Source organism: Cydia splendana, chromosome Z, assembly GCF_910591565.1.
Source record: "Cydia splendana chromosome Z, ilCydSple1.2, whole genome shotgun sequence".
Classification (NCBI taxonomy): Eukaryota; Metazoa; Arthropoda; class Insecta; order Lepidoptera; family Tortricidae; genus Cydia; species Cydia splendana.
The window spans coordinates 28,652,965-28,672,907 of record NC_085987.1 but is presented as its reverse complement, the minus strand read 5'-3'; the positions used below and the strand labels follow the sequence as shown (position 1 = coordinate 28,672,907).

General features: G+C 38.3%; 1 protein-coding gene across 1 annotated transcript in view; it reads right to left on the bottom strand.

The window, feature by feature from the left end:
• Window positions 1–3,281: 3,281 nt before the first annotated feature.
• Window positions 3,282–19,943, bottom strand: part of LOC134804910 (otoferlin-like) — an 82,400-nt gene continuing 65,738 nt past the window's right edge. The window contains exons 11-26 of the mRNA XM_063778230.1: window positions 18,325–18,511; window positions 17,883–18,006; window positions 17,439–17,716; window positions 13,186–13,379; window positions 12,839–13,036; window positions 12,481–12,597; window positions 10,199–10,351; window positions 9,905–10,105; window positions 8,284–9,666; window positions 7,155–7,289; window positions 6,559–7,001; window positions 6,189–6,478; window positions 5,855–6,053; window positions 4,889–5,127; window positions 3,910–4,189; window positions 3,282–3,761 (exon numbers count right to left, since the gene is read on the bottom strand). Coding sequence (XP_063634300.1) covers window positions 3,581–3,761; window positions 3,910–4,189; window positions 4,889–5,127; window positions 5,855–6,053; window positions 6,189–6,478; window positions 6,559–7,001; window positions 7,155–7,289; window positions 8,284–9,666; window positions 9,905–10,105; window positions 10,199–10,351; window positions 12,481–12,597; window positions 12,839–13,036; window positions 13,186–13,379; window positions 17,439–17,716; window positions 17,883–18,006; window positions 18,325–18,511 — 4,602 coding nt within the window. The 3' untranslated portion in view covers window positions 3,282–3,580. The remainder of the gene's footprint in view (window positions 3,762–3,909; window positions 4,190–4,888; window positions 5,128–5,854; window positions 6,054–6,188; window positions 6,479–6,558; window positions 7,002–7,154; window positions 7,290–8,283; window positions 9,667–9,904; window positions 10,106–10,198; window positions 10,352–12,480; window positions 12,598–12,838; window positions 13,037–13,185; window positions 13,380–17,438; window positions 17,717–17,882; window positions 18,007–18,324; window positions 18,512–19,943) is intronic.

The following is a 19,943-nucleotide window of genomic DNA, read 5'->3' as shown; positions in this document are numbered from 1 at the left end:
AGTGGTCAATACCACTCGATTCCAAATTTCTATCGCTCTTATTTCTAAAATTAGCATTTCGCCGTTTTCCACCGATTTTCGAGTGACGAAATCGATCGATCCAATTTCAAAAATCGGCTCCCAGCGTTGAATAAAATGTATAAATAATGGAGATACAGTTCTGCAAGTATGGAATGTTTAATTGGAAATATCCTGCTCTTTTATAACATTAATTTTGGTTTCTTAAATATTAATACTTTTTGAGATATTGGGAAAAAAAAAACTACTTTTCCCCCCTTTTTTTGTTTATACCTTTTGCTATTTTTTGTGTGCGAATACACGCTTCGAATACATTTTTCTAGGCATCATGACGAATCTAATGAGGTAATAACACGTATTTTTAGGAGTAGTATCTCTATTTTTCACCGTTTTCAGGATCTCGAACAGACTATTTAGTACCCATTTCTATTTTTTTAAACTGCACAAATTCGAGTAATTAGACTAATTAGTTGACCGGCTAAATACGTGCCTTTCATTTTTGGCATTAACTGTTAAAGTCACGTGACCTGATAAATAGGAATCCAAGGAGGATAGGCAATTAGGTGTTTTTCACACCGGGCTAGAAACTTGAGTCCCCCTAAGCTAATTCTGCACCCACAAACCCTTTTCACCACGCCCCAATAGAACTTTAGCATTCCGATTTAAGATTCAGATTAGGTAGATTACAGGATTGCACTTTCGGGAAAAATTTAATCCTAATTGGAATATATTTGGATTTTTTGGGAAAACCTTGTAGATTCAACTTCGTTCCAATAAATTCTTTTGGTGAATCGATTTTAAGACGAGTCAAAATTTACAAAAGATGTAGAAATCTTAGTGTAAAAGTAACTTAAATCACGCACCTAATGTGGCTAAAAGCCTAAACAACTTCAACAAATAAATTAAGTTATAGTAAACCTTAAATCAGAGTGTAGAAAAATTGCAACAAATTCTATTTACATGTATGAGCTCGTTAAATACCTGAAAAGGGTTTAATTGTTCACTCATTAATGATAATATGTAATGTAGGTAGGTCGACTTTTTAATATTTACAGTCAACTAGATACTAGCAACATCGACACGTACAAAGTGCCAAATATACAGGGTGTCCCATAAGTGACACGTCACAGTGACACTGGAGGTAGACCAGGCCAAAAGGAACCAAACCAACTTAACATGACCCCAGTAAAAGTGGCACGGTTTTTGAGTTATTGCCAAATTAAGGTTTTTCATGAATTTTGACCGTTTTTCACATTGTTATTGCCAGTGTGCACTCGGAAAGGTCTCGAAGTTAGTTTTTTTATGTGTACGGCATCATGAATAGTTAATTAAGATAACAGAATAGGTATTTTATCGATAAACAATGTAAAATGCAAAAAAGTAGTGGTTTAATCTTGAATTAAATTCACAGCGAAACATTAATTTCCACTTTGACCACCTGTCGTGAAAAAAAAATACTAGAAAAGTAATGAGCAAATAACGTCAAAATATTGAGCATTATATGCAGATTCAAAAATTGTATAACTCATGTCCCTTCCTGCAATAAAATAGGAATTATTATCATCTTTCGAAAGCCTCATAAAAAATAAGTGAAAACTAGGAACTCTGCAATCCGTTGCTACTTTTAGTAAAAATTTATGTTGAGATATCTAATTCTGTATTCAGAAATAAAACGAAACGCCTATTCAGTATTTGCCAAATGCTTAAAAAAAGAGATGGAAAATGGTTATGTCCCTTTTTAAGGATATCATTGAGTTGATAAAGGTTCAAAGAAAATAAAATACTGCAGGTTGAAGTTTAATCGATTTTTTAAAGTAATTTTATTTTAGAATAGGTGCTCGAATTGTTTTTCCCCGGCTCGCACGCACGCTTGGCTCCGTCTTGTAAAACTTCAAGTTAATTTCCTTAAATTAATTTCGGATATGTTTCGTGCTGCCTCGAACATGCGCCGCCGTAGTTCCTCTTGGGACCTTATTGGCACGGAGTAAACTTTATTTTTTAAGCATTTTAAGCATCCCCAATGAAAAAAATCTAATGGGTTTAGGTCCGGGGAACGCGGCGGCCATGCCACTGGTCCCAAACGGCTGATCCATCTGGGAATTTCTGTGTGAGGTGATCGCGGACATCGCGAGCGTCATGTTCTGGGCAGCCATCTTGCTGTGGTTCCAGCTCAAGAAGATGGATCGGCCGACTGGTACCAGTGGCATGGCCTACGTTCCCCGGACCTAAATCCATTAGATTTTTTATAGGGGATACTTAAAAGTTAAATTTTACTCCACCCCAATAAGGTCCCAAGAGGAACTACGACGGCATGTTCGAGGCAGCACGAAACATATCCGAAATTAATTTAAGAAAATTAACTTGAAGTTTTACAAGACGGTGCCAAGCGTGCATGCGAGCCGGAGAAAAGCAATTCGAGCACCTATTGTAAAATTATTTCAACCTACCAGTATTTTTTTCTTTGAACATTTATCAACTCAATGATATCCTTAAAAAGGGACATAACCATTTTCCATCTCTTTCTTTTAGGCATTCGGCAAATACTGAATAGGCGTTTTTTTATTTCTGTATCCAGAATTAGATATCTTAACATAAATCGTTATTTTTACTAAGTAGCAACGGATTGCAGATTTCCTAGTTTTAACTTATTTTTTATGAGGCTTTCGAAAGATGATAATAATTCCTATTTTATTGCAGGAAGGTACATGTGTTATACCATTTTTGAATCTGTATAACATGCTAAATATTTTGACGTTATTTGCTCATTACTTTTCTAGTAATTTTATTTCACGACAGGTGGTCAAAGTCGAAATTAATGTTTCGCTGTGAATTTAATTCAAGATTAAACCAGTATTTTTTTGCATTTTACATTGTTTATCGATAAAATACCTATTGTGTTATCTTAATTAACTATTCATGATGCCGTACACATAAAAAAACTAACTTCGAGACCTTTCCGAGTGCACACTGGCACTAACAATGTTAAAAACGGTCAATATTCATGAAAAACCTTAAATTGGCAATAACTCGAAAACCGTGCCACTTTTACTGGGGTCATGTTAAGTTGGTTTGGGTCCTCTTGGCTTGGTCTACCTCCAGTGTCACTGTGACGTGTCACTTATGGGACACCCTGTATGTACCTACTGTACTGTACTTACTGCTATATCTTATCTCAAGGAGTGTTTCTGACGGAAATAAAACAACGATTTTAAGTAGTAATTCATAAATCTAATTATAATTTATATACATTACTTGAATGTAGGTATTAATTATTGTTTATAAGTATAGATATGCGAAATGTAATTAATGATAATAATTTCAAGACAAAAAATTACGATATACTTATATTTACTAATAATTATTAGGTCCCTATCCCTATAACTCTGAGAGCTAGTTGGAACAGCCACGCCAACGGCGTGATAAAAATAATACTTTTAAAACATAGGAAACTGTCAGTTACATTTAAAATGCACCTTTTCCAACTTGTTGAGTTTTGCAGTTAGTAATTAAGTTTGTTATTTAATTATTTATACATAGTGTATTCTGTATTACAAAAGACTGACTAGGCACCGAGTAATTTCTTGACTGAATAGCCTGGTACTGCGTAGATTAAGAGTAGGAACATCATGGCCACCAGAAGTATCACGGTCGCTTTCAAAATCGTCCATTTGTAGTTGTGCCATACGATGTATCTGATCGATTTCAGTGGATTTAAAAACCACATGAATGAAGCGTCAGGTCGGCTAAAAACATAGTAAGTAGGTCTAAGCATATAATTATTAAAAAAAAAACTTAAATCACGCACCTAATGTGGCGTTTAAACTTGAAAAAATAAATGAAGTTATAATATATTATAAGGTTGTTTCCTACATAAATCGTGTAGGTACTCACTTTGGTTTGTCCAAAGGGTCAGGCTCATTGCGCCCGACGCCAGCTGGAACTTTGTCGGCTTCTTCACGAGTAAGGAGATGTATTTCAGCCTCTACTTTTCCGGTAAGTTCCATTTCTTCTGTATCACGTTTGATATAGAAGGGCCACCAACCCTTCACTCGTTTTTGTTTGAAAATATTGACCATCGGTACCGTGCCATCGTTACTTAGCATGCCAAGTGTACATAACTTCGATGACTTGGCTCCACGAGGAAATCTGTTCAAGTCCAACGTTATCGCTCCTGCGAATAAAATTAGGAATTAAACGAACTTACCTGTAAGTGAAGTTCGGCTCTAATTATATTAGCCGCACAAATTTCTTCAATGATGTATAACAGGGGTCTCCAAACCCCGGCCCGCGACGCGTTCCAATCCGGCCCGCCGACACCCAAAGCGAGTGCCCACTGCTCCAGGGGGTCAGCATTCATTGAGAGTGGAAAACTGTTCCTAATAGCAAAAACCGACGGTGGCCCGCGCGAAGGTTTCTGAGGCGCAATTTGGCCCTCAGGTAAAAAAGTTTGGAGACCCCTGATGTATAATAATAACTACAATATGTAGTAGGCCTTACCATGACACCTTCGACCATGAACACTCAGGGTAAAAGTTAAAATTTATCGATGAGAATTTTAAAATTTTGTTTAGGTAGGTACCTACTTATCATTTTTGTTACACATTATTATAATTTTAATTATTAATACACAGTACATAACTTAAATCTAGACAGATCCCTGCAAAACTGTCTTTACAGTTTGCCTTAATATTATAAATAGGTACTAAATTTTAATAATTGGAAGATATTCAATCATATTTCTGTAAACTAGAAAGTACCTACTCATACTGTGAATTTGAAGGAGGAGGAAGTTTATTCAACATGAACACAATTGAGTTGAGTTAACCTAATTAGAAGACTTATCATCATTATTAAAATCAACGGGACCTACCCAAGAAATCGTCAGCCGAAAAATGGTCAGCGTCCCAAACTTGTAATTCTAATCTCGCTGGAATCTTGCATTCTGTTTCATCCCAAGAGAAGACTGACTCTTTCCGTGAGATAACGATACGCTCTTCGGCCTCCAAATAGTCGAAGGGATATATGAAACGCCAATTGAAATTTCCTTCGCCGGTAAGAGATCGGTAGTGGATATCCGTGGCTTGACAGTCGTCGGGGCCTTTCACCCACCTGGTAGCATACAGAACAATTTTGTTAAGTAAGTACATTAATATCCATTATTATAGAGCTTCGTAACGTGAACTGCATAACCTTGGTATAGTTGTCGGTAAGGTGTATTCGGGTAATTCCGAATGTCGGATAATTCCGAAATTCAGACGAAAATCACCCAAAATTCCATCATAATAAAAGTCTCTTTTCGGAATTATCCGACAGTTTTCGACATTCGGAATTACCCGAATACACCTTACAATAATATTTTTTCGACTATACTAGTAAATATTTATATATAGTCTGTCAAGCCATTTCCGTGCGTAGAAAAAAGCGGCAAATTTAAAAAATATAGGCGCGAAGGGTTATCGTCCCATAGAAAATATGAATTTCGCGCCTTTTTCTACTGACAAAGTTGTTTGACAGACTATATTAGGTACGTCGATGGAACTGTCAAGTATCTACAAACATTGGTATACTATGCCGTATAATATACATACCGCCATCGAACAAGTTCAGTCAAATCCCGAACGAGAATTTTGTTTATTGGATTGGACATCACGCTCCCTTGTTGTTGTCTGACTTAGATATCGCAAACAGAAATGTACCTACCTACACCTACATAAATCTCTTTATAATCTGCATAGAAATACCAAGAGCTACATGTTGTTGTTGTTATGTGTTGTGTACATGAGAGCTCATAGTCCTAATTGTCCTAAACGGTCAGTTTAAAAATGTTCAACTATACCCTTTGACATAAATATCCGACATTTTTTCCCCGGTAAAGAAAGCGTCATCTTCCAGCACCACATCATCCGTGTTCCATATGATGACGCGCATCTCGTAAGACTTCGGTTTTCGGGCGGAGATGTCCATCGGCGGCCCCGGTAGGGGCATGTCCATGGGAAACATATCCACCCACATTTCTAGTCGGCCTTGCTCTATGCCTGCAAATATTACAGAACGGATTCATAGACTCGAATATTTTTTGATATCCATTCGTCACAGCGGGGTTGTTAAGGCGGATAAGAAGTTAACAAATAGCAGAATACTTTGCAACCTTGTATCGTGGTTATAGGTACCAGGTTTATTTGGATTGTAGAGTGGCCTTGTCTCGACGTGCTCGAGCACGAGGCGCGCGCCGACGCGCGGCACCTCGTGCCAGCGGCGCAGCACTAGCAGCGCCATCTGCTCCTCCACGGTGTCGGGGTTGGAGAACAGCTCGACGTCGTGCATGGGCATGTTGAACACAGTGCGCCCGACCTTCACCCGCCCGTACTCGTACACAGGCGGCTCAAGCTTTCCGTCCTTGCAAAGCTTCGCTAATATCTGAGAAGGTTTCATTGCGTCGCGCCAGCGGTTGTAACCTTGCCTGATAATAATGTTAGTTTTGGGGATTAGTTATAGTTAGGACTAGAAAATCTTGAAGGTGTTCCGGCCATTAGTACTTACTCTTCATATTTCATTGGTAATCCACAAGTAGCTCGGTGACGACTATAAAATCGATTTTCAAGATCAATCTTCGTCTCTCCTATTAGGTCGTCAGATCCAAGTAGATCCCAGTCTAGCACCTGAATGGTTAGCATAGAGTCCTGAGGAAAGGTCGCTTCGATCTCGAAACATTTGCCAAACACGGGGTTTAACTGCTTTGACACATAGTTTTCTTTGTCACTTATTCTTTTTGATCCTAGATGTAGAACTATGTACGGATCGGCTTTCCCATTTAAATCCATTGGATGAAGATCTGTAGCCTTTACAATGTAAACTCTTACTAGAACATGTATAGGGTCATTACTGGGCACGCCTTGGAAGAATCCGTAGTTTGGATCGAACCCCATTACGGTGTGATCATCTATTCCTTTCGGCAGTGGCCATTTGTATACCTTGATAGCACCCTGAGAAGTTAGAAGAAATAAGTATTGTAAAGAGAGAGACCGAGAGAGAGATGACAATAATTATGGTAGAGGTAAGTAGTAAAGCTTAAAAACTAAATTAAACTGATACATACTGATACGAACTGATATTTATTATTCATTAAATTTGATTACCTTAAAGACACCCACTACTCTGTTTTCGTCTTCTGTATCGTCACCCGTCTTCTTTCCTCTATATAACTCAAACGAATGAAGCCATTCCTTAAATTCATCGAATTCGGGGACTGCTTCAAGTTCATGCGGATATATCTAGAAATAAATATGCAACATCTATGTTAATAACGGATACCTTATTTGCCATAATAATTTCAAGTTACCTATAGGTTACACGGTGTGTTTATTGAATTCCGTTAACTTCGGCGGCGTGGCTAAGTTCATTTAATGAAACTAAAAGGCATAGTTAATTTTCGTAAACTTGGATTGTTTTGCATACCTATTAAGTAGGAGATAATTATGTTATAAGGAATAACTACCCTCATCTGTTATCTATTTGTGATAAGAAATAAATGATAGATAATATATATTCACATTGACTCATTGCAAATAGGTTGCCTAGTTATAAGTGCGTACGGACAGATTTTTCTTTAAATATTTTTTGTTATTTAATCGTAGGTATATTATAATCAAATGAAAGCTTATTTTATGTATCTAACTGTAATAAAGTTGGTGGTAACAAAAAAGTAAACAAAATGTTTTTTCTGTCCGTCACTTCTGTGCAAAATGTATTTGCAACGTGTCAATGCGAATAATTATGTATCATTTATTTCTTATCACAAATAAGTAATAGATGACGCTAGATATTCCTTATAATGTATCTTAGACCAAAATAGCGCTGATGTAACGAAAACTATAACATAACATTGACATTTCGAACATCGATAGTCCGAGATAGTAGAGTTAAACCGAGAAAAGTCTGCAGCGATTTTGATAACACTTCCACTGCGTGCTATTAAAATCGCTGCAGACTTTTCTTGGTCTGACCATAGGTACTTGCGTAGGTATAGCAGCAAATGTATGAACTTGTATGTACTAAACACTAAGCAATAATGTAAACAGGCCCTAAGGCAAGTGGACATGCTCGTAAGTGCATTATCACATACTTACAAATAAATTATTGTTTATCTTCAAAATGGAGTTGTGTAAGAGAATACCGGTGTGTACGAGAAACTAATTTAAGCTCAGGAATGCACCCTTGAATATTAACGGAGTTAAAAAAAATATGGTGTGCTGATTCGTGAATTACCTTTGACAATGCAGAATTTGGTATTTCATTTTTCTTTAAGATTGTGGGACTGAGTTTAGGACGTGGTGAGACCGGCCGAGGGCGCTTGTTACGCTCTCGCTCCGAGCGCGGCGAGGGCACCTCTTCCCGGGGCGACCGAGTCTCGTCCACGAACATTACCTGTGGAGTTTGCAAATACCCTTGTCTTTCCTTCTTAGCTTCTTTTTCTTCTTCAATCATGGATTCCACAGATGCGAAATATTTAGTCCACCAATCTTTGCTCCCTTCGTCATCATCTAATACTGAATCGGTACTTGCTTTTCTTTTTTTCATAGTCTCGCGCTTAGTATCTCTCTTGCGTGTAGATTGCCTCACCCCTGAACCATAGGATACTGTGGACCTGCCTTCACGAGTGAGCAGAGGACAATTTTCTTTTTCATTTTCTATGTAGAACATATCATCTTGAACAATACAATTTGCCCTCAAATCTACATTTTGTAATTGTATTAGAGATTTTTTTCGTTCTTCAATTTCTCTTTCCCTTTTACTCATCGGGGTGTAAATATATTTGTGTATTGAATTAATTGTATGTGTACCAACGAGAGTTATTCTGCCAAAACTTCGGCAGTCGACGACACGAATAGTTAAAGGTGGTCTATACAGATCTTGGTCGGGAAGTTCTACGTCAACAAACTTGACCGGATTGGTAAAGTTAGGATTTCGTTTTGCGTTTTGTATCACAGATGAGTACAAAATATTTCCAGCGCATTCAATGTCTACTCGTGGTTTGTCTACTGCCAGTAAATGAACTCTCTTCAAGTCACGCAGACCCCAAAATAGTACTTCAATACGATATTTAGAGAGAGTGGGTCGAATGCCTCTTGGTACTGGGAGAATAGGGCCCTTATTGGCATCAAGAGGCGCTTTTCCGTTGGCTTCTCTGGGTGTCGGCAGCTCAGGAAGCACGGAGGAATCTAACTTAGCCGGAACCTCTAAAAGTTCAAAGGTTGCCAATAGTTCCCCTGCCTTATCGTCCCCGCGACTAATTTCATGCCATTCTAAAGAGGGCGGAAACTGTGGTCTCTCATATGGATCTTCAAAAGCCTTCACATGGGGTTTGGCAAGAGTTCGGCCGATGAATTCAGATTTCCCTACTTTGTCTTGATCAAATATTTCAATTACAATAGTCGGCGGGTCAGCTTTGATTTGTTCTAAAGTGCTATAAAGAAGTATATCTTCAAAAAGTAACAACTCGTCCCATGTTGGGCTCAACGTCTCGTCGATCACCTGGGTCGTCGCAGTGCTTTCACCTATTATTACCTTTGCAAAAGGGTCCGACAATCCGGAAGAGTCGGAACCAATAAGAGATCTTGCTTGATAAACATATGCTCGCATCTGGAAAGTCTAAAATATAGGTACAATTTTACAAAATATTTTTTTTCCTAGTATGAAGAACACAATTCATAAAAATGAGGTGTTCAATTCACTCTGGGGCAGCGCGGGGACTTATAACCTCAATCGCTGTCGTGCATGAAAGGGAGCCTGTACAGTGTGCCTATCAGTGGGACATGTATATTGAAAAAATTCGCGTTAGACCCGTCAATAAATGTTAGTTATTAATTTATGTTTAAGGATATCTTACGTGTTTTTCAGCGTAGAATATTGCTGATGGAGCATTTGATCGCAGTTTATCTGCGTTTTTTATTTCCGAACTCAGCTCATAGCCTTGCGGCAGGCCATTTATGTAATGTTTTTTATCATGAAGAATACCGAGCCAAAGATATACACTGATCTTTGCAGGTATGGTCCAACCGCTTGGAGACGAAGCTTTTTTGCCGGGCCACTATAATAATTAATAAAATGTACATAATTATAAAATTGTTTTCATTCGTTTTATAACACAGTTTACTACGACTAGGTACTTGAAACCACTAACCTTCAAGAATAAAGTCTGTTTTTTCCCACAGTGCTTGCCACACTCGTTCTCATAATCAGAGTATATTATGTCTCGTGCTGGGATTCGTTGATACGCCAGGCGCTTCCCATTACTGATCATCCAGATAAATATGTCAGGCATCGCTTGTTGAGGCTATTACAATAAAATACTTATTTTAATAACTACCCAAAAGGCGCGCACAGAAGGTAACTTTCAAATTTACTTACTTTGATTGAATTAACTTTCATATACAGATGGGCAAGTTGAGGAAAGTTTCCATAAACTTCCTTTATATCTTGTGAAATTTTCCAAAAGTCCGAGTACTTTTCCAAGATTATGGAAACTTTCTGCAACTTGCACATTTGTACTTATAAATATATATAGGTACATATGTACTCGATAAATGCCTAAAATAAATCTAAATGTTTCATGCATGAATGAATAGTTAGTGCTATTTGTAAACCTTAGGTATTGCAAACATAGGCGGACCTTACAGTTAAGGGTCAAACAGAAAACTGTGTTCGCGTCTTTCCTGTAGACATACACAAAAGTTAAGGGCTATAAAGGCTAATTTTCTTAGAAAAATGTACAGTTCGCGCGAACACACTAGTTTTCTCTCATGTGGACAATAGTTAACAGCTTGTGGGCATGTAGGTAATGATTTTATCATACTTCTCTAAATAAAAGGAGTATATTTTCACGTGGATGAGGGATACATAAGAAAATTAACCTTAATAGCCCTTAACTTTTGTGTATGTCTACAGGAAAGACGCGAACACAGTTTTGTGTTTGACCCTTAAGTATTACCGTTTTCACGTTAGTAATTATAGGGAGCGTGCATGAACTGTAGACGGCAGTAGCACTGAAGTCCCCTATTCATTGGCGCGATGCATTATGTCATGTTTCTATTTTTAATAAGCCCTAGATGGCAGACCCTACTATAATCACAGAATAAATAATAGTACTGCCGTACAGAAAGGAAACTTCCTACAAAACCGAAGTATGACAGCTGTTCAGGGTCGAATCATGCTGTCCCTTTCTAATATATGGCACTATCCCTTTCGGCTATTTAGGGTTGTCAAAATTCAAGCCATTATCTTATCTGTGGTCGTGCACGCAAAGGGACATCAAGTTGTGTCAACCCTAATAATTGCTCGGAGCAATGCTGAGCCGAGCGGAGCCGAGTTTGGCCGAAGTCAGGAGTTTTGCACCCCTGCTATTATGCGAAACCGAGCCAGCGTTTAGTGTAGGGGGCAGCACCTGTTAGAAGCGTGAATTTTATTGTTTTCGCTTTCGATTCACTTCACCAGGTGGCAGACCCTCCAACATGCGCTCTCTATTAGAGACCGCGGCCGCGCGTGTTGGAGCGTATAGAGACTCTCTTTAGACTCTGATGTAGCGGTTATTTATAGGTACTTAATTATTTATATAGATTATCATTACGTGTCAAAATTTGAGCGATAAACGGTATAATAGTAGTGGTTACTGAAAGTTCCTGCGACATTCAGAGTAGAGTAGAGTATACTTAGTTACGCAGGTACGCGAAATATTAATTTTACAATTAGTGATGCCGCATTGCCGCATAATATCAGCTTTTTTAGGATTATTTGTATTCGCCGAATATTAACATTTTTAAGCAAAATTAAAATAAAATGTAAACATTACACACATAATTTTGGACTTTTGGAGAGTTTATTTTCAAAAGAATATTCATTTAAACACAAAACTTTTTAACTAGGAATCGGATGACGAGTCCCTGAGAGTCTCCCCTATTATTTTTGTTTAAATTTGTTTTACGTAGCAGCTCACAACTAAACTAGGTACAACTATTTTATAAATTTAAGTGCACCTTATCCATTACGTAGTTTTCGAGTAAAATGGCTTTGGCATACGGAGACGGACGGATAAACCTTATAGGGTTGTTCCTTGGTCCTTCCCGGTGACTTAAACACGAAAATAGATAAGAAGGCATTCCTTCTTATCTATTTTCGTACAACACAAGCACTTATTTTATTTTCGTAGCACAAGTGTAAAAAAAACCTATAACTGTAATAACGTGTATACTTCTTTTATGGCAAACTTACATTAGCCATGAAGGAGTAACTATAGGGATAATTGCAAAGTTAAGTGTGCAGCTTAATCATAGCCACTATTCATACTCGTATTTGTATACGTGAAAATCTAAAAGTGCTATTCGCATTCAAAAAGTGGGTAGGTAATACCTACTAATCGCTGCGTCACTGTTGACAACAGAACATTAAAAGGGAAAATGTGGGACTTACGTCTTCGCATAAGCGTTTTATCTTATTCAGATAAGTGTGTGCAGTACGTAATCGGTCTTTGATGGAATGTTTGGTTATCAAAGCTTTCAAACTTCTCGTCATGGTGCTCATCTGCTCCTAAAATTTTAAATCACACGAGAAATAAAGTATACCAGACAAAACGAAATAATAACCTTATTTAAATTTTAAGTATAGTAAAATACCGATCTAATTCAAAAGAAAATGCCTAGGAGCAGTAGCTAATTTAGTAGGTAGATACAGCTGCTGCACATGAATGAACCGTTGGCACGTAAGCAGCAAGCAACAGGACGTAAAAAGAAAAATTGTTTAACCACAGACCAAAATAGATTAAGCTTACAATTTCAAAAAGACACATTTTTTGTCTCTCGCGGTCCAGTTTGGTGTTACCGATGGGCGGGCCGTTGGACATGTGGCGCGCGTACTGCGCGCACGCCGCGCTCGCCGCTTCCAGCGCCGCTTTCAGCGCCGTCACGCCTCTGTTGTCAGCGCCGGCGTCGTTCTCTATAGCGGTCTGGGCTTCTAGTAGCCCTTCTTCCTGCAACAACAACTCGCTGATCCATCTTATCGGTATATACAGCAAACGACGCAATTGCAATCAATTACTTGGCCGGGCCGTGAAACAGACTGGTATGTATATTTAATTATTATTATAGGTTTTAAAATTGTAACGCAAAGTATACTTACAAACTTTTCAACGATATTACATATCATGTTGGAATTATACATGCGTCGGCGATGATCAGGCCATATGGTGCGTACATGCATGCACTGTTTGTGGTCCCAATACGGGAGGTAGTAGTAATTCTTATCGTTCGACGCTGAGGCCTTGGTCGGTGGTGTTGTACTTTGCCAGTAGCCTGTATCAGCACTCATTTCATCTACAAAATTAATACGAAGTTAGTATGTCAAATCATGTGACACTTTCTTAAGCGTCTCTTTTATAAAGTAGCAAGTCTTTTAAATCAGTGGTTCCCAAAGTTGACTAGCCTCCGACCCACTTAAAAAAATTGCCAAATTCGGGATCCTCCCTCTTGGCCGTCTTAAAAAGGGGGCATAAAATATTTTGATAGCGCTCAGATTCCCTAGTAGTTTCAGGGCCCAGGCAGTTAATATTCGCTCGCGAGTCGCGACCCGCCACGACCCACAGTATTAACAAAGTCGTTGTTTAGCCCCTCGTGCTAATACAGCGCCGAAAGCAAGCGAATGGTTCCGAAAAGTAGAATTTTGAGCAAGGCACGAGAATTACACAAACTTGCTAGGTACCGAACGAAACGCAATTTTTTTTACCACACCAACGCTAGAAACTTGATAATTTTAAAACATTACAAATAAAATCAAAATGAACTAACTCTATTAAATATTTATCGTTCAAAATCATCACTTGAATTCTACCAGCCAACTGAGCCAACATGCATGAACCTCATCAGTATTTGAAAAATAAAGAGATTAAATAAGAGAGCCTTCATAAGTTGGTTTGGTGAAAATTATATTTCGTCAGCTTGTGTAAGAAAATCAAGGTTTTGAAAAAGTTTTTAATCAATATATATAATAAAAGAAAGTGTACAATGTGCGTGCCGCTAAAACTCAGAAATGAGTTCCGATACGATCAAGGAAGCTATATGGATGGGGTGGTAGCCCTCTATCTCCCGTCCATGAAGAAGTTTTCCGTTTTTACCTGAAGGGTGTGCCTTTGAAGATATGTATAAGGGCTGAAAGTTTCGCCCTCTGAGACCCAGAAGCAGTTGTTTATGTTTTTAAATTTTGAACCTTAACTTAATGAAGGAAAGTTCAGAATAGATCGTGAAATATATACCTACAAAAATTTGTAGGTACCTGGTGAGGTGTCTCGGGTCTCGGAGGCTAGATATTTCTAGAACATTCGAGAGTATTCGAGAGCATTCCACAGCATATCAGAACATTCTGGAATGTTGGCGAATATTCGAGAACATTCTAGATCATTGTGAACATTCCAGAACACTTTCGAATATTCTGGAACATTCGATACCGTCTCGGAGGCTAGACATTTCTGGAACAGTCCAAACCATTTGAGAGTATTCGAGAGCATTCCACAGCATATCAGAACATTCTGGAATGTTGGCGAATATTCGAGAACATTCTAGAGAGAACATTCCAGAACACTTTCGAATGTTGTGGAATATTCTGAAACATTCGATGCCGTCTCGGAGGCTAGACATTTCTGGAACAGTCCAGACCATTCGAGAGTATTCGAGAGCATTCCACAGCATATCAGAACATTCTGGAATGTTGGCGAATATTCGAGAACATTCTAGATCAATGTGAACATTCCAGAACACTTTCGAATGTTGTGGCATATTCTGAAACATTCGAAGCCGTCTCGGAGGCTAGGCTAGACATTTCTGGAACATTCCAGACCATTCGAGAGTATAAAAGATAAAGATAAGATAAAGATAAAGATCATTTATTTGCATTAAACATTACCAGTTACAAAGATGTTCATAATACTTATGGTAGGTTTACATGTTTAACCTCATTTGGTATGCAAAATGATACCTAAAAACTAAAATTTTACAAATTAATTTAACCTGTGTCATAAAATTCACTCATATTATAAAAGTTTTTGTTGTTAAGCCATTCATGTAATTTCTTTTTAAATAAAATAATATTCATAGTGCGGAACTCGACAGGTATTTTGTTATAAACTTTTACACTATTAACCAGACAACTTTTTTCATGTTTTGCCAATCGAGAATGGGCATCAGGTAGTAGTCTGTCTGGGTCTCGACAAGAACGAGGATGACTGTCACATGATTTTTTAAACATGGACTTGTACTTATGGACAAATATGCACATTTCATAGACGTAGAGCGCTGGAAGAGGCAAAAGACCGAGTTTCTTAAATAGTGGTCGGCAGGATTCGTCAGGCCGCATTCCATGTATTGCTCTTAAACATCTTTTTTGTGCGACGAAAGCTCGGCTTATGTCAGTGCTATAGCCCCATAATATTAACCCATAGCGTAAGGTTGATTCGACATAGGCATGGTAACAAGAAATTGCAGTTTTAATATTTGTGATTTTACTGATCTGCTTAAGAACATATACATATTTATTTAATCTATTGGTTACACTATCGATTTGTGATTTCCAATTGAGTTTTTCATCAATGAGTACTCCTAAAAATTTGGTTTGTGGTACATTTTCGATGCTTGTGATATTGAGATTATAATTGTTAAATTGGATATATTTTGATTTGTCTAGGTTAATTTTTAGATTATTAGAATCAAGCCAATGCTTTATTACTTCTATTGTGTTAATTATATCAAGTTCGTGATCTTTAACAGAACTAATTTCTTTATTTGATGTCACTATGATGGAAATATCATCGGCGTATAAGATGCAACGGTGTCTTGTTATCTCAGTTATGTCGTTTATGTACAACAAAAATAAAATCGGTCCCAGAACACTTCCTTGGGGAACTCCATAATTGTTGTGCCTAAAATCAGATGAGTAATTAACTAATTCATTATTTTCCTTTAATTTACTCATTTGTACACATTGTAGTCTATTGCTTAAGTATGACGATATCCACTGAAGTGCCGGCCCTCTGATGCCAAGTCTGTCAAGCTTGGATAATAGTAGGTGATGAGAAACGAAGTCTTCGAGAGCATACCACAGCATTCTGGAATGTTGTCGAATATTCGAGAACATGCTACATCATGTGGAATATTCCAGAACACTTTCGAATGTTGTGGAATATTCTGGAACATTCGAAGCCGTCTCGGGTCTCGGAGGCTAGACATTTCTAAAACAGTCCAGAACATTCGAAAATATTCTAGAATGTAGTCGAATATTCGAGAACATTCTATATCATTGTGAAATATTCCAGAATACTTTCGAATGTTATGGAATATTCTGGACCATTCGAAGGTTTTTTGTAGGGTCATAGCTACCTATTGTGGTAACGTCGTGAGGTTTGAATGTTCAAGAACATTCCGGAATGATGTCGAATATTCGGAAATAGTCTAGCATCCATTGTGGAACGTTCCAGAACACAATCAAATTTTGTGGAATGTTCTAGAACATTGTGGCCTATTTGAAGCCTTTTTTGTCTTTCCACGCAGAAGATTCCCGTTTTTACCTGAAAGGCGTGCTTTTGAAGATAATTTTACCCTCTAGACATTTCTAAAACAGTCAAGAGCACAGCATTCGAGAGTAATCGAGATCATTCTACAACATTTCAGAACTTTCTGGAATGTTGTCGAATGCTTGAGAGCATGTCAGATCATTGTGGAATATTCCAGAACACTCTCGAATGTTGTGGAATATTCGGGAACATTGTGGCCCATTCGAAGCCTTTTTTGTATGGGTGGAGCTACAGAACATTCTGGAATGTTGTCGAGTATTCAAGAACATTCTAGATCATTGTGGAACATTCCGGAACACTTTCAAATGTGGAATATTCTGGACCATTCGTAGCCTTTTTTATAGGGTTGGAGCTACCTATTGGTAGGGGTATATATTTAAAGCAAGACAGTTGTGAGGTTCGAATGTTCGAGAACATTCCGGAATATTCAGAATGTTATCAAATATTCGTAAATATAGCCTAGAATCCAGTATCCCAGATCATTGTGGAGTGTTCCAGAACACACTCAAATGTTGTGGAATATTCTAGAACATTGTGGACTATTCGAAGCCTTCATACTCTCAGGAGATTTTCGACAAAAACACTTCCAGTTATTATATATTCCCTATGCTTTTCTCACGGTCAACTATGCGTAGGTTGCTCTCGAGTTGGAAATAAAAAAAATGTTCATAGGAGTAGGTATAGGTATTGTAGTTAGAAAAAAAAACCTAAGTATATTTTAAAGTTTATCCTTTTATTACAACCACCACACAATTCTCATGTCAGCTCCCTGAGCGAAGCCGGGTACCTCAGCTAGTAATACAAATGAACTTACCTAGTTCATCGGATTCCAAATCTTGAGGACGTCTGACTGATTCGCTGTGGCCATCCAGGGAATTGCCAGAATTGCCTATACTTAATTCAAACTGGATAGGTTTGTCAGTTAGTCGCTTGTCGATCATGTTTGCGTCGAAAACACTGGCGAAGAGAAAGAATTCTTCGTTCTTGCCAAACGTGGCATCATTGATCGGGGGCATAATCTCAACCTCCACGTCGGAGGCCGGGGGACATTCGATACTGTCTGTTATTTCAGTTCGAATCGATACAAGAATCCTGAGAAATATATACAATACTTTAGTTTAGGGGAAGTAAATTTGTCATGACTAAGGTAAATATTTACCTAAGCTGTACGATTATGGATTTTATAATTTGTTATGTTGTGGTTGGTTAATGACCGGGAGTTATTCGCAATGATACATAGTTAGTGTTAAATCCTTACCTGGCTCTGTAGGACACCCCTTCTCCCATGCCCATGTTGAGGCTGGCGTGCTGGTCCAGCAGGCTGTAGTCGCGCGTCGAGCCGTACAGGTGGATGTATGCGGGCCCAAAAGTTGGTAAGAATCCTAGTAATTAATTACAATGACATACAATATAAATTATATACGTAAATAGGGTAACTAGGGTTTCTGGTTTCTCGACCTTTTTAATTTCTCGAGGCACGGGAATTCTCGAGCAGAAACCCTAAGGGAAACAGATATTTGTAGGAATGAGATGATTAAAAGCTATCTAATTTAAACAATTGGGTGTCTACCTACGGTACATAAAGATTTTATATATACACTTGTCTACGTCTGGCCTGTTAATTTAATTGTTTATTTAGTACATATTTTGTATATTATTAATAAACCAAATTAAAAAGAAAATATGGAAAGGCCACTGACCTTTCTCTCCGTCATTAGATATCGACTTGAGGTCAATAAAGTGCGTGCCAATAATGTTAGGATGCACCGGGTCGTTGTCTCGCAGCTGGATCTTGATGCGCTGGCACAGCGGCGGGAACATCTCTGTGAAAACGATCTGCTCGTTCCACACGGGAGTGTAACAGTTTTTTTTCACTGAGGTGCAACCCTATATTAAGAAAACAAACAATTAATCATAACCACCTATCCTTGTTTGTACCAAAACGAATCAGTTTTCCGTACAAAGCGATAAAAATTCTCATCAGCGATCATGACAGAAAAAAGTTATATAAAAATGATGAATGATGTTATAAATACAGGGTGATCAATCCAAATGGGTCAGTATGGAGAACTCAGAAACTATGAGAGATAGCGAAATCTGTTCTTAGGAACCATGGCTTCGATTTTAGATTTAATAATAATGGCATTCAATTTTTTTTTTAATCTATCATACATAACAGGATTTCGAACCTGGTCAATTATTTGTTTGTATGGCAACTTTTAAACGATGCGTGATAGGTGGGGGGTGCTCGACCAAATATCATAGAGCGTCCCGAGACAAAACAAACTACATTAAAAAAAAATTCAAAATGGCCGATTTTTTTTTTAATTTTTTAAGTTGGTCCGAGCGCGCTGAGATTGGCATGCGGCGAGCCTGGGGGCCCAAGATTACCATGTCAAAAATTTTTTTTGAAAAAATCCAAAATGGCGGCGGACACGGGCAAAGTCAAATTTCCAAGTAGGTTAAGCGAGCCCAAAGGGCGAGCTTCAGGCCGGGAGGCCGAAGGCCGACCCCGGCGGCGGGCCGAAGGCCCGGAGCCTTCACCCCGACTCCCAAAACGCGACTCCCAATAGGAAAAGTGTTGGGTCGTCTTTAAGATCCAACTTCCCCCTCTAGTGTGACGCTTCAGGCCTTCAGCCCTACGCGGAGCTCGGCCTTCGGCCTTCGCAAGCCTCGACGCTTCGCTGTCGGGCATTCGGCCCGCCGGCTTCGCTCATCAAGACAGTTGACTTGGTAGAAAGCACCGCATTCACACATTCCGTGTCCGCCGTCATTTAAGATTTCCCAAAAAAATTTTTGACATGGTAATCTTGGGCCTCCAGGCTCGCCGCATGCCAAATCTCAGCGCGCTCGGACCAACTTAAAAAATAAAAAAAAGTCGGCAATTTTGAATTTTTTTTAATGTAGTTTGTTTTGTCTCGGGACCCTCTATGATATTTGGTCGAGCACCCCCCACCTATAACGCATCGTTTAAAAGTTCCCATACCAACAAATAATTGACCAGGTTCGAATCCCGGTTAGGTATGATAGATTAAAAAAAAATTGAATGCCATTACTATTAAATCTAAAATCGACGCCATGGTTCCTAAGAACAGATTCCGCTATCTCTTATAGTTTCTGACTTCTCCATACTGACCCATTTGGATTGATAACCCTGTATAGTGGTATATATCAGACATATTTAATGTACCTATATGCTAATATTGGGTCCTTACCTATGAAATTGGCGTTTTTGTTCATAGATATAAGTCTGATCCTAGTTTTTTTTTTTTTTACAAAAGTACATACACAATTACAATAAAACTACAATATGATTTTG